Genomic DNA, 18264 nt, shown 5'->3' on the forward strand with positions numbered 1-18264 from the left:
ATTCATCCGTGAATAAAATATTGGACCAATCTTGAATATTCCAATTTGCGTGTTCTCGAGCAAATTCCAATCTTGCTACTCGATGTTCTCTAGTAAGGCGTGGACCTCTAGCTGGCACTCTGGCTCGTATACCATCTTCTCTCAGCCAATTTCGAACTGTTTGTAGGCTTATTCGGACATTACGAGCAGCCAACAGATCTGTTTGCAGCCTTCGAGCGGTGGTATGCTTAACTCTTAACGTCGTTAAACTCAAATAACGATCATCTACTACCGATGTTACCCTTCCACGGCCTTGTCCAGGTCTTCTGGTTAGCTGCCCTGTTTCTTGGTAGCGAATAGCAACTCTGGATATGGTGCTTTGTTGATCTCCAATTACCCCGGCGACGTATCTTTGCCTGCGACCATCTTGTATGATCGCGAATTTGCTTAGAAAGTTCTCGATCTCAATGCATTTTCCAAGACAGAAATGATTTACTCGAGCATTTTTGCTTCCAAAAAATTTGTAAGAAATTGTAATATTTTTTTGCCCATGATAAGAAACCAGAAATATCTATCAAGTTGATACATATACAGATTGTCCCAAAAAACTAAAATTAAGTACAATTAAAAATATCCTAAAATACCAGTAATGCGATAATTTTTGTGATATCTGTATATATATAAATTTTTATCAATCTCTTAAAAATTATCATAAAAAGCTATATTTAAAAGAGAAGAGACCTAAAATCAAAAACATTTAGAAGCATTAATATATCAAAAGGTGTAAGAAAAAAGAAATCTAAATAAAATAAAAAATCAACAGCAAATGCAATGAGTAATTATACAAAAACGGCACTTGTCTATAATTCTACTAACAATTCTATATGAGAAGTAACCTCCATGGATGATATCAATCATTTATTCAAATTTGACTATATCAATCTGAAGGGGATAAGAACAAATGCAATATTCTAACAAGATGTTTGGACAGTGAAGATCATCCCTAACGTCCCTCTTTGTTATCAATTAAAATTGCAATACACATATCCAAAGTATGGTTCAACTTTTACACACATTCCATTCCAGCATGCCCCCAAATTCATGCACATAAGTTGATTATTGGAAAAACAAATTATTTCAAATTTGGATTATGCTACGACGCCGACGTTGGTGGCTAGTAAAGTATTTTTTATATTATGAATAAAAAATATTATTTTACTTCGATTTTTTGTAATGGAATAATCAGAGCTTAACATTTTCGGAACAGTATAATATACATATAAGACTTGTATTTTGTAAAATGTCCACAATTTTAAGAATGATATATCTGAAATAAGAAAGTTGTTATTGTGCACTGTTGCATGACAGAACTTCCTCCCTCATTTATTTGTCGTCTAACTAATTTACTAGGTCACCAGATAAGAATGCAAAAATTATATATTGAATACTATAGGTATTAACAACTTATTAGTTATAACTAAAGTTAAAAGGAAATTTTTAACATCTACCACAATGCATTGAGTGTGATGAACACCACAGCATTCAAGGAAACATTAGTTTTATTCTAATCGGATTGTTTCTAATTGCTTGTTTGAGTAATAATACTATGAGTAATGAAAAAAAGACGAATGAAGAAATATTATCAAAAATAAACAGAAATACCTAAGAGGCATAAGTGCCTATCGGTATAATTAACTTATTTAACTTGATTTGGTAGATATCAGGTTCCATGTACCGTGGTCTGAATGGGTGGGTTACTACTGATTTCTCATTTGACCCATAGTAATAATTTCTTCGTAACATAAGCAGTATATAGGACACCTTCATCCAACATGGCTGGTGATTTGGGATGTCTTCTCTACATAGTTGTCTAAAATAAAAGAATATCGTATCCTTTCTGCTCTGTTCTAATTTACTAGCTATCAGCCCTTTTTTTGTCCATTCATTGTTCTGCTCCATATGTTATTTACTAAATAATTTTCCCCATGATAATTGCATTGGTGTCATTCCTTTATTGAAGTTGTAGCAGTAGTATCTTTTACTATAAGATCTCCTCGCAGGCGTTGAACCTCTTATCAATACCACGGAGAAATATAAGAAGCTAGGTAATATCTAACAAGTCATAAGAAGCTGCTGAAATGAATTATTGCCCAAGTCTTACTTGCGTCTTTTTTGGTCTGGGCATACCTCTTCAGCTATGGCTAAGACACGTTGTTTCACAAGCTTATTGTCAATAAACAGTCACACAGATTTCGCGAGTATTTTCGGTAAATTCCAAAGGCCAATATTATGTTGATTTTTTGACATGTTTTGATGTTGAACATTCAGACAAATGAATGACATCGACAAACGCGTATTTTGGCAGAAGTTCGGAAAGATTATTTTTTTGGTGGTTCGAAAAAATTAAAACCAGCAGAATAGCAGCTTTTTATTAGAAAATTACTCTTTTAAGCCTCTCTTAAAAGTTTAAGATGACGGTTATTGTTGCAAAGGTGAAACTATTTTTACACATCAATAAATATAGATATTATAAGGAATTTCCATATTAGTTATATTTATGGCAATATCTCTAATTTTTATGGTCTCGTTTATTTTTGTACTTCCTATTATCCTACGATACAGGAATTTCTGTATGGATTTGTATATTTGGAAAGAAATAAGCCTATAACATTCCATATGTCTCTAAAATAGGGTGCAAACTTCTCCCAAAACAGTTATATCCACCATTCTACGTTGAATGGAGATGGACGAAATCTGAATACATCCGAGGTCATTACTTTTCACTATACACATGCAATTAACCAAAGTCCATAGTAGAAGGGACCATTATAAATGCGACACGGAAACTTGCCGTCCCTTTTACCAATAAATTTGCCTTACAATGATGACTATTCCGACACAGGAATGTGCATGGCTTCATCACATTGCGTATTAGAAATAGAATAAAATATTTCGATGTAAATCTAGCCTAACCTAGTTTTACATTAGAATAGTGACCAGAGTTAAATATTTTTTCATAAATATTACAGAAAATGAACTGATTTTCAAAACGATGGATAAATAATAATATATAAAAATGTGAATGAAATTTTAATTCATCGTAAGAACTATTGTATAAGATGAGTAAAAGGTTTAAAAGATGAGGTTCACGAACGTAAATATCATTTGTATATAAACCATTTTCAAGAATGATGTTTTCTTGTATTGGATTTTCTTCCATTATTTTATTTTATTAATAAATGCATTTTTTTATAATTTATAGATAAAGAAAGATGAATATTCACAAATAAAATAACGTTTTCGTTATAGTGAAACGGAAAAATAATGGCATTCATATTATTAAAACGCAGAGATGATTTAATGCCCTTTTTCATGTATAACGTATCCGGAATTAATAATACCTGGCGCCAACAGCATGAGGCGTTATTAAAATTGAAAAATAAATAGGAAAGAATAGGATGCTGTAGACACACAGGGATTTTCTGAAAGTTTCCGATCTAACAAGGAAACAAGACATTTTTTCCAGTATCATTTCAATTTTCAACATAGTCTTCTTTCAAGTCTATACATTTTTTTCTAGTGATATTTTCAAACTTTTTAACCCTTCCAAATTCATTAAAGAAAATCTAATGAAGTTACATAAAATTGATGGGAATGGCGGGATGGATTTATAATATTGCTTGATGATTTTTTGCCTGACTTGTTCCATGAAATTCTAGAGATTTTGTGTTTAGCAGTCAAGAACTTAACAACAGTATTCACCAATTTAGGTTTTAAATAGAATACAAGCGAAACATACAAAACAATTCAAACAAATGAAATAATAAACTTTTTTAAGTCTAAAAACAAAGAAAAAACAATTTTTTATTGTACAGAAACCTTTAATGCTTTGTACTACCACGATCCGATGGATGAGGTCATTTAAAATGTCTTCGTTTATATGACCATCATACTTTCAATGCTTTCGAACATCAGAATTTTTATTAATTACTTTATGTAATAAATTGTGAGAAAGCATTGAATATTAAATTAGGTAACAGAAGCTCAATCAACTCAATCCGACCATCGGAAGTGCTTCAAATTACAATGTCAAATTTGAAACCAAAGCAACAGAAAACGAAACTGAGCTGTTAAAAATGTTTCGCAGAATATAATAAACTCTTAAAAAATCTCAAAAGTATATTGTTAAGAGCAAAAGAAACCGAGCACTAAATTGCTGGCATATATAGGTTAGATTAGGTTAGGTGAAGTGTGTAAATAAGACATTCTCATATTTTCCTTATTTAAAAGAATGAGAATTTATATTTGAATTTTTACACAGAGTAATTGAGCTCATTTTCGAAGATAATCAACTGAAATATAAAATTTATACCCGGTCTACTAAGAATTGAAAAATAGAACATATTTCCTAACCTCAAAGTTTCACTTTCAGAAGAGAGAGTTTCATTAAACGAGAAGAAATTATTTAGAAGGGTTTTACGGTTAGAGCAGTTCTGGACAAAGTGTGTAGAATTGAAAGGAGACTATTTTGAAAAATAGAAATGATTATGGATTTGTTTGGTTGGAAACTTCTCGGACAGCCCTCTTATTTTTGAATACAATCGGCGTATTTTTTTAGCAAGTGACTATTACTGTACATTGTATAAGAAATTAATACAGAAACGGTCCTACGTACAGAAGAAAATAAATAGAAAGCACATCTATCTATCTATCTGACCACTAGCGAGTATTGGCAAGTTTTAAACCTAAAAAAATGCTCCAAAGAAGGAAATATCAATTGATAAGGAAGTCGATGGTGGAACATACGCCTATCGGAATGATAAAGGAAAATAGTTTTATAAAAATGGAATAGGAGAGTTAGGAACTCGTTGAACTAATACTATCCTCTCTAAGGACACTACCTTGATGAATAAGGCGGAATTATATTTAATAGAACGATAACTTAACTATCCACGTGTAAAATATTCTTAATCTAAAGCACTAAACCGTTTGAAACAGCATTCAACTTGTTAATGGCGATCACCAATTTTATCAAACAACAATAACATTAGTCAAGACCTACATTATTGTAATGTATTGTAGTTTAACTTATTCATCGCGAAAAAAATTTCCAATCAACGGAAAAAATGAGCCGCCACTGCTTCTGCGGACGTAAAAAAGATCAGTAATCATACTTGAGTTGTTCAGTTGAGAGTAAGTAAGAGAGTAAAACAAGAAAGGGTATAAAACAAGTTTTGCATGAGTCACGGGGCCCCGCCAGTATTAATTGCGCCATGATATTTCGTGCCGACAACGTCCACTGGCAATTTGACAACGTCGTCGCTCTGTTGCCGTATCTGCCTACTTTCACCAACACCTGAGTTTGAAAAATTATCAGTGACTAGTAACAAGAACCGAGATCGCACGGTCTCTTCTGATTTAAAATTAGTTACTTTTATGTTTGTTTCCAAATGTTCTTGATGTTAAGTCTCAAATTAGTTTTTTTTTATAATTTTTTAAAAGAAATATAAGTATTGACGTTTCGACTAATTTTACGTCTTTATTAAAATATTTCAATAAATATTAATAAAATCAAAATAAAAATTTGTTCTAATAGGAAAAATTAATTTTTACATCTCAAATATGTAGCAGTTCTTAATCCATCAAATTATTGTTAGTTTTCTTAGAATTTACAAAATAAAACTATAAATTTTACTTAAGTTATTTAGGTAAAATGTACAGCTCTATTTTAATTTTATTCTTATTTTGATGTTCATGATGTCGGTGATTTACTTATTAATATAAATACGCAAATTGTCAGTGTCAATATTATATTTTGATAAAGACTTAAAATTAGTCGAAACGACAATTATATTAATCAATAGATCACCTACATCATGAATATCAAAATAAGAATAAAATCAAAATAGAGCTATAAATTTTACATAAATGATTTAAGTAAAATTTATATCTCTATTTTATAAATTCTAATAAAACTAAAAATAATTAAATTGATTAAGTACTGCTATTCAGAGGCAAATTTGTGGTTCTATGAGCTATATTCGGTTTTACGGTGGATGGACAAGGGACAAATCACCAGCAGGACAAAGAAGCATTGGAAGACCTAGGAAAAGATGGAGTGACAACCTCCCAGGTGACTGAGTAGAGGCAATGACGTGAAGAAAAACAGGCAATGATGTTTATACACAGCAGGAAGAAGAAGAAGAAGTACTGCTACATATTTGAGATTTTATTGTCTATTATAACTTAGTTATATTAAAAATGGGACGTTGCTGGAGGCGGCCGAATCGTTCGTTATTTTTTACTTTTGCTGTATTTTTGCTTCTTTATTCAAGCATTGAACTATAGGACTTATCGATCGATGTATTAGTACTTCATAAGCTTGTTTTGAGTTAAAAATGTTTATTTTATTCTGCAATTCATCCTCATTTGCAAATTCTTCCTTTGATAAAATCCATAGAAAATCTTTCATAGCTTTACACGAATCGTAACTACTCATATATGAATATGCGTAGATTATGAATATCCGTAGAATGGAACGTTCAATTATTTAAAAAAACGCGGTGACTATGAACTTCTTGAATGTACCTATTCAGTCAACAAAATTCATTTGCGAATAGCATTATGGAATCTTATCAAAAACTAAAGCTTTACTCTACCCATTACTGCTAGTTGATGAAAATATCAACAATTTCTTATAACTTTTGTAATAATGTAACAAAAAAACTTTCGGTCGTATTTTGAAAAAGACATAAACATATATTTTCAAAGATTCAAGATTGTCTCATAACCAATACTGAATGGATTACGTGAGAAACGTAAACTTCCACCTAGTTTCATTACCTAGTACTCATTCTAAAATAAAAGCTCTATGAAATGCTTAAATTTATAGTATCGCCCTCGTACAAATTTATTAATTTGAAAACATCTTAATCTGATATCGCTTAACAATGAATAAACTGCTAAAAAAGATGATCGCATTATCCAACATGGCACAGTTTCGTTATTTATGAATGAAATATAATCGGTGTAGTGGGTGTGAGGTAAACTGAATCATCATCATCCAATGAAAGGAAGTGGGAGAGAGAGAGAGAATTTACAATCACTCTACCGTTTCTTGTACGTGTAAAGAACTAAAACTTGTTCTCCTCGAAGTTTTCCATCGAGAATAGAACAAAGAGCACCTCGAAGCAGGTACAAAAAAGTGAAGGTGATCATCAGACTGATTGCTCCGTTGTCAAGTTTATATGACCGTTTATTGTTCTTAGAATTATAACATGTTAGTTCGAATTTATTATTATAAATTACTTTTTACTACGAAATCATATATGATATAATTATGATACTTTAACTATAATGCAAAAATCACTATCTAAAAATAACAGATTATTATTATAATGAATGATTTAGTACTATGGGAATACGAGATAAAATAAGGCAAAGGGATGAGCTAGCAGGACAATAGAGCGTCACCTAAGGTTATTTGCTATAATAAAAGAAATTGTTGCTCATCGACAGAGGCAATAGCAACTGAATGGTTTTTAGGAGGGAGGGGTCTGGAAATGAGAGGGGTTTTCTCATATCGACCTCAGCGGGTGACTCCTTTAAGTTTGGAACATCGAAGAAATATCTGTCATGCATATGCCCAGATAAGAAGACTGAAGACTGAAATATAGAGGCTCGGAGCGAGCAAGTATTGAAGGGTTAGAATGTGAAATGTTTATGAGTTTTTATACCAACCTCAGCTGGTGATTTTCTTTAAGTTTGGAACATCGAAGAAATCGACTTCATTGGTGCTAAGAACACGCTTAGTGTGGAAGTGAATAGTGAATACTATCGCGTTCAAAGATAATATCACCCTAGACAAGAAAGCCAAAGAGGTCGTGTATCATCGACAAAAGCAATGCGAAATATTCATAGTTTGGTGTTTCATTCAAGTTTGAGAGAAATCAAGTCAGGCCAAGAATACTTGTTCTGTTTAAACTCAATACTTATGAATTACTATATAGGGAGTATTTAGAAACTAACCTACCAAACGTAAACTGAAACAAATAGATAGGATTTTATGTTCAGCTAACTATTTTATCTCTATCAAGAAGTTCCTTTTTTTTAAAGATGACCATTGAAGCATTTTAAGAGGCATATTAAAAAAATTGATACCTACAACTTTAAACTTATATATATACCTACAGTGATGAATTGCCCAAAATAAACCCGAGTTTTGTATAGCCCTCTCAAGGATTCAACCAATTTTTTTTCCAGGAAATATTTTAATATTCTGTTTAAATTTGTCACAAAACAACGGAAACTCTGATGAGCGGAAAAGTATTGTCGTCGGCGGAGCATTTGCAGTAATCATTTCTTCCGTTCGATACCACAACTCACTACCAGTTAAATTTCGGTTGATATATCGACGTGGCATTTTCTTTTCGACTGTAGTTAGTTTTATTGCCAGCGCTACTTTGTTCTTGGTTTGGGTAGTGTTCAGGTTCAAGTGAGCAAGGTGTAGCTATGAAACGTTTACTACCTCGTTCAAAAAAATGTCATAAAATCACATCAAACATCAAAATAATACTGATTTGTGTTTTTCCAGTGCGTAGTTTACGCACTTAATTCGAAGCGCCAATAAAAACTTTTATTTTGGGAGTGTTAAGGAGACTAGTTATTCCACTATGAAAATACACCTGCACACACAGCCATCGCCGTTTAACAGTTTTGGCTAAAAATGGCGTGGTTAAGCTGCCCCTCGCACCTCACTCGCCTGGTCTAGCCCTGTGTGACTTTTTCTTATTTCCAAGAATGAAAAAAGGCATGAAAGGACACCGATTCCGAAAATAAAAATTGAAATGAGCTGACCGCCATGTCTACATAGTTCAAAAATGTTTCAACAGTGGAATACCAATATATTTTTGTAGGACTTAACGTCAAAAAACGTATGTATAACAATGTATAAAAAAATGTATAATAAATTGTTGGATGCATTAGAAAGCACTGAAATTGTTAAATGTAAGAACAGTTTAAATAAGGACAAAGGATCTACTACAATCCACTCTATAGTTTAGTAGTTGGAATTGAAGATTTCCGTTAAGGGGGTTTTCTCGCTGGAATTATTTTTCTCGGGAGAAGGTTCATTGATGGGAAAATTAGTTAATAAGTTAATAAGTCAAGTTAATAGGTTAGTCACGGTAAGTTAAGTTAATAGGTTTTAGTTTACCTTCATGCAGTCGATAACTTGGTTATCGAACGCGCATCAGACGATGCTGTAGTAGTAAACAGTATGTATCACCAACGGTTCCAAAAATTCCAACTTAGGAGATAACGTTGTTTGGTAAAAAATTGAAATTCAATATTTTTAGAAACTAATTCTGTAAAAAGAATTAATAGATCTAAAAAAATAGGATAGAGATTTTAATAACATCAATGGACTACTTGTGTCGAGCTAAAAAGAGTTTACATCCATTTGTAAACAACAATTTTACCAAAAAATTGTATTGGAATTTCTAGACCAACAAGTTTCTGTACCTGTTAGATGCTTTTAAATAAAAGTCCTAATGTATTTGATGTTAATTAACATGACTAGAAACCAGCTTACGGTTTGGCAACGTTGGCCGCTTGTAAATGCTCACTCTCTTCCAGGTAAAATGATTGTGTAATACAATGAAAGCAGTGAAGTGCATTAGGGACGTGTTTCCTCTCTCATCGTAATCTTTCTTGTTTCACAAATGTCACGGATTATAAAAGGGCGTAATAACGTAAAGAATGGGACTACAATTTTTAGGTTAACATGCTAAATAATCGTTACTTTTTTTAAGAGATTAAGGTCATAAATATCAAAAAAATTCCATAAAAATGAGAAATATGTTAATTTTAAATCAAGCATCCGATTTGGTCTGATATGTAATTTCTACATCCTCGACTTCTTTTCGTACTTTTGATTTGCGTATTTGGAATGTTTATATTCGAATTGTTACGGTAGTTAGATATGGATTTTTAATTCAGTTTTTTTATACATTTTTCTGTTAAATATTTAGACCAATGAAAGTCGTTTAGTAAATGTCTTAGTTCAGTTTGCGATTTTTATATTTAAATTTAGGGTTTTATTTCCATCAATTTTAACTATTTAAATTCAGAGTGATTGCTTTTTGGTGACCATTTGAGGTACACTTTTCGGATAATCAAAACAGTGTTGTTTTGAATAAGTTCTAAAGCCTTCAGCCAAAATTGCTCAGCAGATTGAATAACTAACTTCAATTCCATATTTTACATTTATTTCTACATTTATCGCGTTGTGTGGGGTGTTATAGATCATACAATGAAAAGAAAGAACTGATAAAAATAGACGATACTACCAAAATGTTATTCAACGAATAGTGTATGACATTTACAAAGCAAATATAATGTCAATATTGGACTTGATTAAAAAAAACTTCATATATGTACACTGATTATGTCTAAAAATCTTCAGAAACACTACGGTGTTTCAATAGAGGGTATTTTAAACATAGAAAACTTGACAGAATGTTTATTGTGAAATCATGTGGTATCGTCAAACTTCGACAAGAATATTTAAGAAGTATTCAGACATACTCAGACTAAAACAGAAATGGATAAAGTTCTTTTTAATGCCACAAAGTATTTAAGTGTGGTTGGGTTATTGAAATTAAAAAATGTTTATTAAATAGATACTCATTGCTAAGGTGGAAACGAGTAAATATTCTATTCTGATAGTAGATGGTTTTATTAAACATTTCCCAATCCTGTGCTGATTACCATGAATATATGATCACGGCATTATTTGAATGATGGTTCAACCGATCAGCTCCACCCAATCATTGTTATAGATATCGCACTTATCATTCACCAGGATTGAACGAAATATTAACTTTAATCAAAATTAACAACATATCCCCAGAAGATTACCACAAAAAATTACCTCGAATTAGAAGAAGTTATAATTTAAGAAACGAGCCTGTTGTTGGAACTACTTCTGTATTATTGTATATTTAATAGTTATATATTTTAGAGTGTTTCAAAAGATGAACTACGCAAATATAATCATTGCCCTACTTCAAGTGCAGTAGTTATTTAAAATATATGTCAAGTTATATCGGAATTTGAGAATAATGTTTGGAAAAGTTATGCTGAACAAGTAATAAAAAATGAAACAATAATAACACCAATAATAATTAATCTTGACTATTCCGGTTCCGAAGTTCTGCTTTTCATATTAATACGTTGGTGAGTTTTTTTTTAATATTTAGTAGAGATTTATGTGATTATAATGTAATAACTAAATTATGCAGATGAATAATGTTTGGTGGATTTAAAGTAATAATAAATAAGTTCTCACTAAGTTGTTGATTCTAATAATACATTTGAATGAAAGTTTGAGAAATTTATGCTCTAAACCATTTAATTTATTTGCGACTTAAGCAAGTTATGAGCAAAATAACATTTTTTCTTAATTTACAAAGTAATTTTTGAAAATATTTAATAATCTAGTTACATAGAATTCTAATATAAAAATTCTATTATCACATTTATGGTCTACAACAACTTGTTTATTTTCAAAATTTTACTAAATTTTTGCTCCTTCAACTACACACATTATATTCCAGACACAAAAATAGATTCGAAACCTTGGAATACTTCATGGACAGTGTTGTGGGATTCCAAATATTTTTTAAATAAAGAAAATAATAAAAATGTTTTTCAGATTTACTAACATGTGTTGATGTCGAAGAGGTGATGGCGTATTTTGCGGAACGAATTATTGTTTGGGTAGATTATAACAAAATGTAAATTATCTGGATTAAGTGTAAAGAATTGGAAGGAGATTATGTTTAAAAGTAATGTTTTCACAATGAATAAACTTTTTTATTGATGTCACTCTACCATCAAACCACCTTTGTATTTGGGTTAATGTAGTTCAAAAGTCAAAAGGATAGAATTCCATACAAAAAGTATATTAAATTAACGATGTAGGTACTGTACTATTTGTTGCATGTTTGGAGAAAACAAATTAATAATCTGTTTTTATTATGTATTTACTAACATGTATTGTAGTCAATGAAGTAATGTAGGTTTTAAAATAACAGAGAGCCCTGTCATTGTATGTAAAATTGAATTTATCATATAATTACTGTTAAACTGTTGAAACAGTTAGTTGCCACGTGTTTTTTTATCAAATATAATACAGCGTGTCTTCTACAAGGGAAACAAGGAACTTGATTAAATGAATGTTGGTGAAGATACCGTTTTGAATTACCTTGAATAAAAACCCGTTTTTCGAAGTTAGAACTGTGCAATAAGGTACAAAGTTATTATAAGAGCGCCGATGAGTTTCTCTTTGCACACCTCCAAAATTTTTGAAGACTAACATTTGCCAACAAATATAAACAATTGCACAACTTCTCATTACCTATATAAATCACAATGAGATTATCAAAAATTAAAATCACTTCACAATTGCGTTACATCGTCTTCAGCTAAAGTAATGGCATAAATTCTCCTGGGCGTTGTACTTTGTTCTTGTGGAGTGAATATTTATCATATTTTTTGAGACTTGGCTTTTAGTTTCCTACTGATCTGACAGGATATATGCGCATTTTCATTATATGCTATAGAATCTCTATGGGCCGTATGTAGAGGTATACATAGTGAAATAGGTTTGTTGCGACAACCCATATTCGTACGATGTTTGAACCAGCAAGGAACTGTTTGATGCTGGAGTCATCCCCGAGTTTAAAGTTTCTTCCATGTTGAATGATGAACTATTAGGCTTTCCTTAGGCTTAATAGTGTGAAAACGTTTTATTGGCATCTGTCTGATAGGTGGATCTTGAAAAATATCTTCTTACAGCATCTCTACTTTTAATAATTGAGATTTAATTTAATTTAATAATGAGATTAAAATGGAATACGTCGAGAACCAAACTGAAATCGACAAATTAATATTGTTAAAACATACAAAATGAAAATTTAGCTTAAAATTTAAAAATCTCTAGCCGAAAATTGCCCATGGCTAGTAAGGTACTTTCTCACTCCATTTCTGGAATGACTGTGCTATATCGTGGTCTTCTCACTGTCATGTATGATGTCAAATATGGACAAACAAGAAGGCTTTTAGAAGTCAAGAACTCATGACATATCGCGTGGTCAAATGAAGAAGAAATCCCCTTGGAAAAATTCTTAATTACAATATACCTTCGCAATCTAAGAAAAAAAACGACCATCTCGATTTTCGACATAAATTGACGGGTCTTTTTAATGGAAATCACTACTTTTTCATAGAGAATTCTGAATTTTCGTCTCATGTTCATAGTTATAGCAATGAAAACGAAACTAGCATAAATAAAATCTCTCAATTCCACAAAAATTGAATCACCCTTTTTCATTAGTCGAAAGTATCAAATTTTGCATTCGACTCAACTATAAATCGTTACAATATTTTCAACGCACCCTTTAAGTTCTATAATATGATGTTGGATAGTCAAACGTTGTTTGACCACACGTTATATCACTATTGGTTTACAAACCCAGCTTTATTAACCCCTGTAGAAAAGTTATTAAAGTATTAAACAAGGTAGAGAAATACATGACCTGATTAATTAGCATAATCTATTTAAGGAAATAATTTTTTAATCAAGTGCTATTTAAGTTCGTTTACATATACTTGAAACATTCCTCCTTGTCAAAAAATGGAAATAAATCAGCCACCGTGTTTCGCTGGTTTTCCAAATACAATCGTGGTCGCACTTAGCTACAGGATGAATTTCGTGCAGGTCTAATTTGTAAATCGATCAAAAAAAGCTTCTGTCGATTGATACAAAGAAATGCTTGAAAAACCAATCGCAGGAGACATCAGTCAAACAAAAACATTTTTGAACAGTGAAAACATCGAATTTATGTGTTATCCACCGTACAATTATAAATATTCATTTTTATTTAAATATCTTAAAATATATGTAGTCACCCTCGTACAATTGCTGTTGTCAATCATATGATTTTCTCATCGCACCAGTTTTTATATGCAATGTGAGCTTTTTTATGAAATGCTTGTGATTTTGTTGACGATAGTTCTGTATTTCGGCATGTTCTCAATTTCAAGAGAAATACGACCATCAGAATCACTCATTTTTATCAATCTAGACCACCAGCAAAAGATTATAAGCTGACGTTTGTGTTTTATATCTGGATGCTTGAATTCAATATTTTTTATTAGTTTTCAAAATTATTATTTATAAAAAATAAAATGGCAGCAGTGAAAAAATTGCTATTATATGAGCCATGGTACATCTCGGCAATAAGAACTCACTTTCCTACTTTGGTGTATAATTATTATTATTCACTTTTTGCACATCATCACTAGTTTTTTACACATTTTCCTTACACATTTTCACCTTTAAATTGCTCGTAACACTAATAAATAGTCTACAAAGCTATTCCCATAGAAAAATTGCGTTTTTTCAACTAGAAACAAAATTCAATGCTTTAATGCTTTGTTCGAAAACTCACAGAATCAATGCTGCCATAGCTTGTTTCAATACTTGCCGCAGAGTAAGTAATTGTAAAAATTTATTCGATAACACTGCCAAAATTTGTGTAACACTTTGGGAAATAGGACACAAAACCCCCAGAAAAATTGCCTCTTTTGGAAGAAGTCTACGTATTTTAAAAGCAGAACGAGATTCGAATATTTGCATAAAACATATTCTAGGTATATATGCTAAAATGCCAAAATAATCTATAATCTTCACCTCAACGAGTATCAACATCGAAACTATTACCAAGCGAAAAGAGTGAAGACACATGTTTTGCATGTATCATCAATTTAATCGTTATTTCATTTCTTACCATTATATAGAGCATAGAGAAACTAAATATTAAGTGAATGAATCTTCTTTAAGATAAACACTTTTAAACGCAAGTATTTAATCTATATATAATAGGTAAGAATATGACGTGATGACAAATAATCGTTCATTTTGTAATTCACCTTTGGTAACAACGATAGTAGATGTTTTAAAAATGAACATATAATACTATGTTATTACTTACGTTTCCCGGTCATATTTTCTGCAATTTATTTAAAATATTAATTAGCATAATTACTATTAGAAAGTTTTATTGATCGATGTTATTTATATTATCATCTATTTGAAAAATATAAGTAGACTAGAAGAAAGTTGAATATTGATTGCTGTAAGTCTTTTCCTTCGACAGGTGACTAATGATAACTGCCCGCCATAAAACAGTGTGTTTGTTGGTAACTATTCTACATTATTAACGGTTTTAAGTGCATTGGCAATGATTATGTTAGAAAATTCCAAATAAATTACTTGCAGATGTAATCTTTTCAAAATATTCTGATAAAGATTTAAATAAGTCGAAACAAAAATTCTATCTATCTTTCAAAAATTAATAAAAAAAACTAGTTCCAAAACAGAAGAGACCTAAAATCAAGAAAATTTAGAAGAATAAACATATATAAAAGGTCTAAAAAGAAATAATGAAGGTACTGTCCCGGAAATCAGAAATTCTTTTAGTAATTTCCTCACGTTTAAGGGTCTTTTTTTCCAATTCAAAAATATTTATACTTTACGAGCTGTAAGTGAAAATTGTAACACTTTTTGAAAGTGTTTAACTGTTTATATCGTTTGAAATTTTTTATAGTTTCAGCGATGAGATGATGAGTCTGTTAGTCGGACCAGACGGCATTGTATACTTTTTAACACTTTGGAACGAATTTTTTCATTATAATTCAAACAAGTCAGTAAATCTACTAAGGCAAAGTAATATTCAACTTTAATAGTAAAAAAAGTGATGATGTAAATATTGTATATTTTGTTGATTATGACAATTTAACAGAAAATAAATAATTGAATTTTATTAATAATACAAGCATCACAAATAAATAGAATCAAATTTTCGGAACTATTCAAAATATTTAAATACACTTAGCTAGATACAAATAAATCATGTGATACCTCCTCATTTCATTAATTAACGTAAATAGCTAAATCATTTTGAAAATCTTCCCGTTGTACATGTTCCATTATTTCATTAATAAAATTCAAATAGTATAACATGTTGGTTCCATTTGCAAACACTGTCGTTAAACAAATGTGCCAGTGTAATTAGAAGAAAGAAAATTTCTGCTGTAGAGAAAACGTTATTAAAATAATGATAACCTAAATTATATATTTATTGGAAATGATTATTGTTTTTAATGATTAGATATAAATTCTAGTATTGTATTAAATATTTTTAATATACGTACAAAATTATTTGAAAATATGAACAGAAACGAAAGTCGAAGAAAATGCGTTCTAAAATTCGAATTCTGGGTAAGTTCCCGAATTTTCAACATAAAATCGATTAAATTCCTCCAAATTGTAGAACTTTTAATTTTATACAAAAATAATCCTTTCAAGTTTTTCGTCATTAATTCTATTTACAGAGGCATAGTGGCTAGAGCTTGAGGGAAGATAAGCTTTATAAAATCATCTAAATAAGTTAAAAAGTACTGCTCTAAAAAATTGTATTGTATAATTCGGAAAAAATTGTTATTGAGCAAAGTGATAACATCGAAATTTCAATTTGTTGTAACTTTTTTATAAACAAATACAAAATTTCTCTGAAAGCTTCAAATATTTTTTAGCATTTAACATTTTTTAAAGCTTCTAATTGTCAACCCTCAAACTCTAGCTTATCTTTCTAATTACCATGTCCACTCTGTATATTTTGCGATACCACGAGGTACTAGAGGAATTAAAGCCGACGACACTCCATTTTTAAATACCATCATCATTTAGTCACCTCTGACTGCAGTTTAATCGCTGCTGTCACAGAATAAATAGTGTTGCATATGATTGACTTTCCATAGATCTCAAGGTTAGTTTAAGTGAACAACAAAGTCTTAAATGATTGCTGGCGGATTTGTCACAAAACTGGATAATTTAAAGTATACATTGCACAGTTTCTTTTCATGGTTCATTATAGCTGTGATCTCGTGTTTTTGTGACTTTTTGATTATATGTAGTGTTAGTTCTTCTCAAGTTATCAAAATGTTGTGTATCGTACATTACGATTCTAGCATTGTAATACATTTGTTTCCTAATTGTAGAGGACTTAGAACGTTTTAATAGAGGGCAGCTGGCTATAAACTGTGTTAAATTAACTGGAAGGAATTTATTATGAAGGAAAAAATTAATTAAAATTCTGTCTAATTATAGATATGGAACAATTAACTATTATTATAAGCAATATTTTATTTGAAAATTAATGAGATATAAGGTTTTCTGAGACTATTCCATTAGGTGAGAGGTTTCAAGCTTCTAAATTGTAGCTTCGGTTACAAAAGTGCATTGATGTTGTTGGTGGTTATTTTGAACATAAATCATTTCAAAAAAGGACTTTAGAACTTAATTTTTTAATAATTTTTCCTGGCCATCCAGAAAATGATAAAAAAACTTGGGAGATTTATTTCGGACACTCGAAAGTAACTTAGAGGAACTATTTTCTTGGATTACAACAAGCATATGAAAATTGTAATATCAGTGAAAAGTAGAAGGAACGGAAACTAAAGTATCATGATTGGGCAAACAACATAGATACACAATGAAATGCGATAAACTTTATACAGCGAGCTGTATTGTAGATTAATTCCAACAACAATCAGAAATAAGCCAGGATCGTCCGAAGCATGCTCATATCCAATTTCAGTATTCTAATAAACATTGAAATGAATCCTGGATTGTAATATCCAATGGTTCAATGAGTATTTCAAACGATTGTATAATGTAGGTTTTATTTCAAATTTTAATATGGTTGATTTATTTTAGTTTTAAGCTTCTGTTAATAATTTTTGGTAATCATTATTATTATTATATTTGAATTTATTGAGTCTGCACATAGTCATTTCCAAATTCCAAAGTAGGAGCTGTATATAACATGAAATACGAATTTAGCAAGCAAGCAATTTAGGTAGTAGATATAGCGAAATATAATAGTATCAGCGGAAAATACAGTAACCATAATTTTTATGTTATTTATTATGTTTTTTAATAAAACTAAAGATGTAATCATACTTACACATTCAATATTCGTGTAGGGGACTCACCTGAAAATAACAAAAAGGAATTAGCATTTGTAAATTGATTTTGGTGAATGACATTTACGTGCTGCGATTGTTTGAAACATTTCCAATCTAACTATTATTTTTAAAAAGTGTCTATTTAAATCTATACGCTTAATTCAGTGATGCTTTAACCTTTTTAACCCT

At 30.6% G+C, this 18264-nt stretch overlaps 1 protein-coding gene across 7 annotated transcripts in view; it reads right to left on the reverse strand.

The window, feature by feature from the left end:
* LOC130442537 (protein scalloped) overlaps positions 1–18264 on the reverse strand; it is a 199222-nt gene that overhangs the window by 83940 nt on the left and 97018 nt on the right. Inside the window, exon 2 of one of the 7 annotated variants that reach the window (XM_056776711.1) lies at positions 18075–18102. The exons of the other annotated variants lie outside the window; for them this stretch is intronic. Within the exon in view, the coding sequence (XP_056632689.1) occupies positions 18075–18078 (4 nt within the window). The 5' untranslated portion in view covers positions 18079–18102. The remainder of the gene's footprint in view (positions 1–18074; positions 18103–18264) is intronic. 7 annotated transcript variants of the gene reach the window in all.

Source organism: Diorhabda sublineata, chromosome 4 (genome assembly GCF_026230105.1).
Source record: "Diorhabda sublineata isolate icDioSubl1.1 chromosome 4, icDioSubl1.1, whole genome shotgun sequence".
Taxonomy (NCBI): domain Eukaryota; kingdom Metazoa; phylum Arthropoda; class Insecta; order Coleoptera; family Chrysomelidae; genus Diorhabda; species Diorhabda sublineata.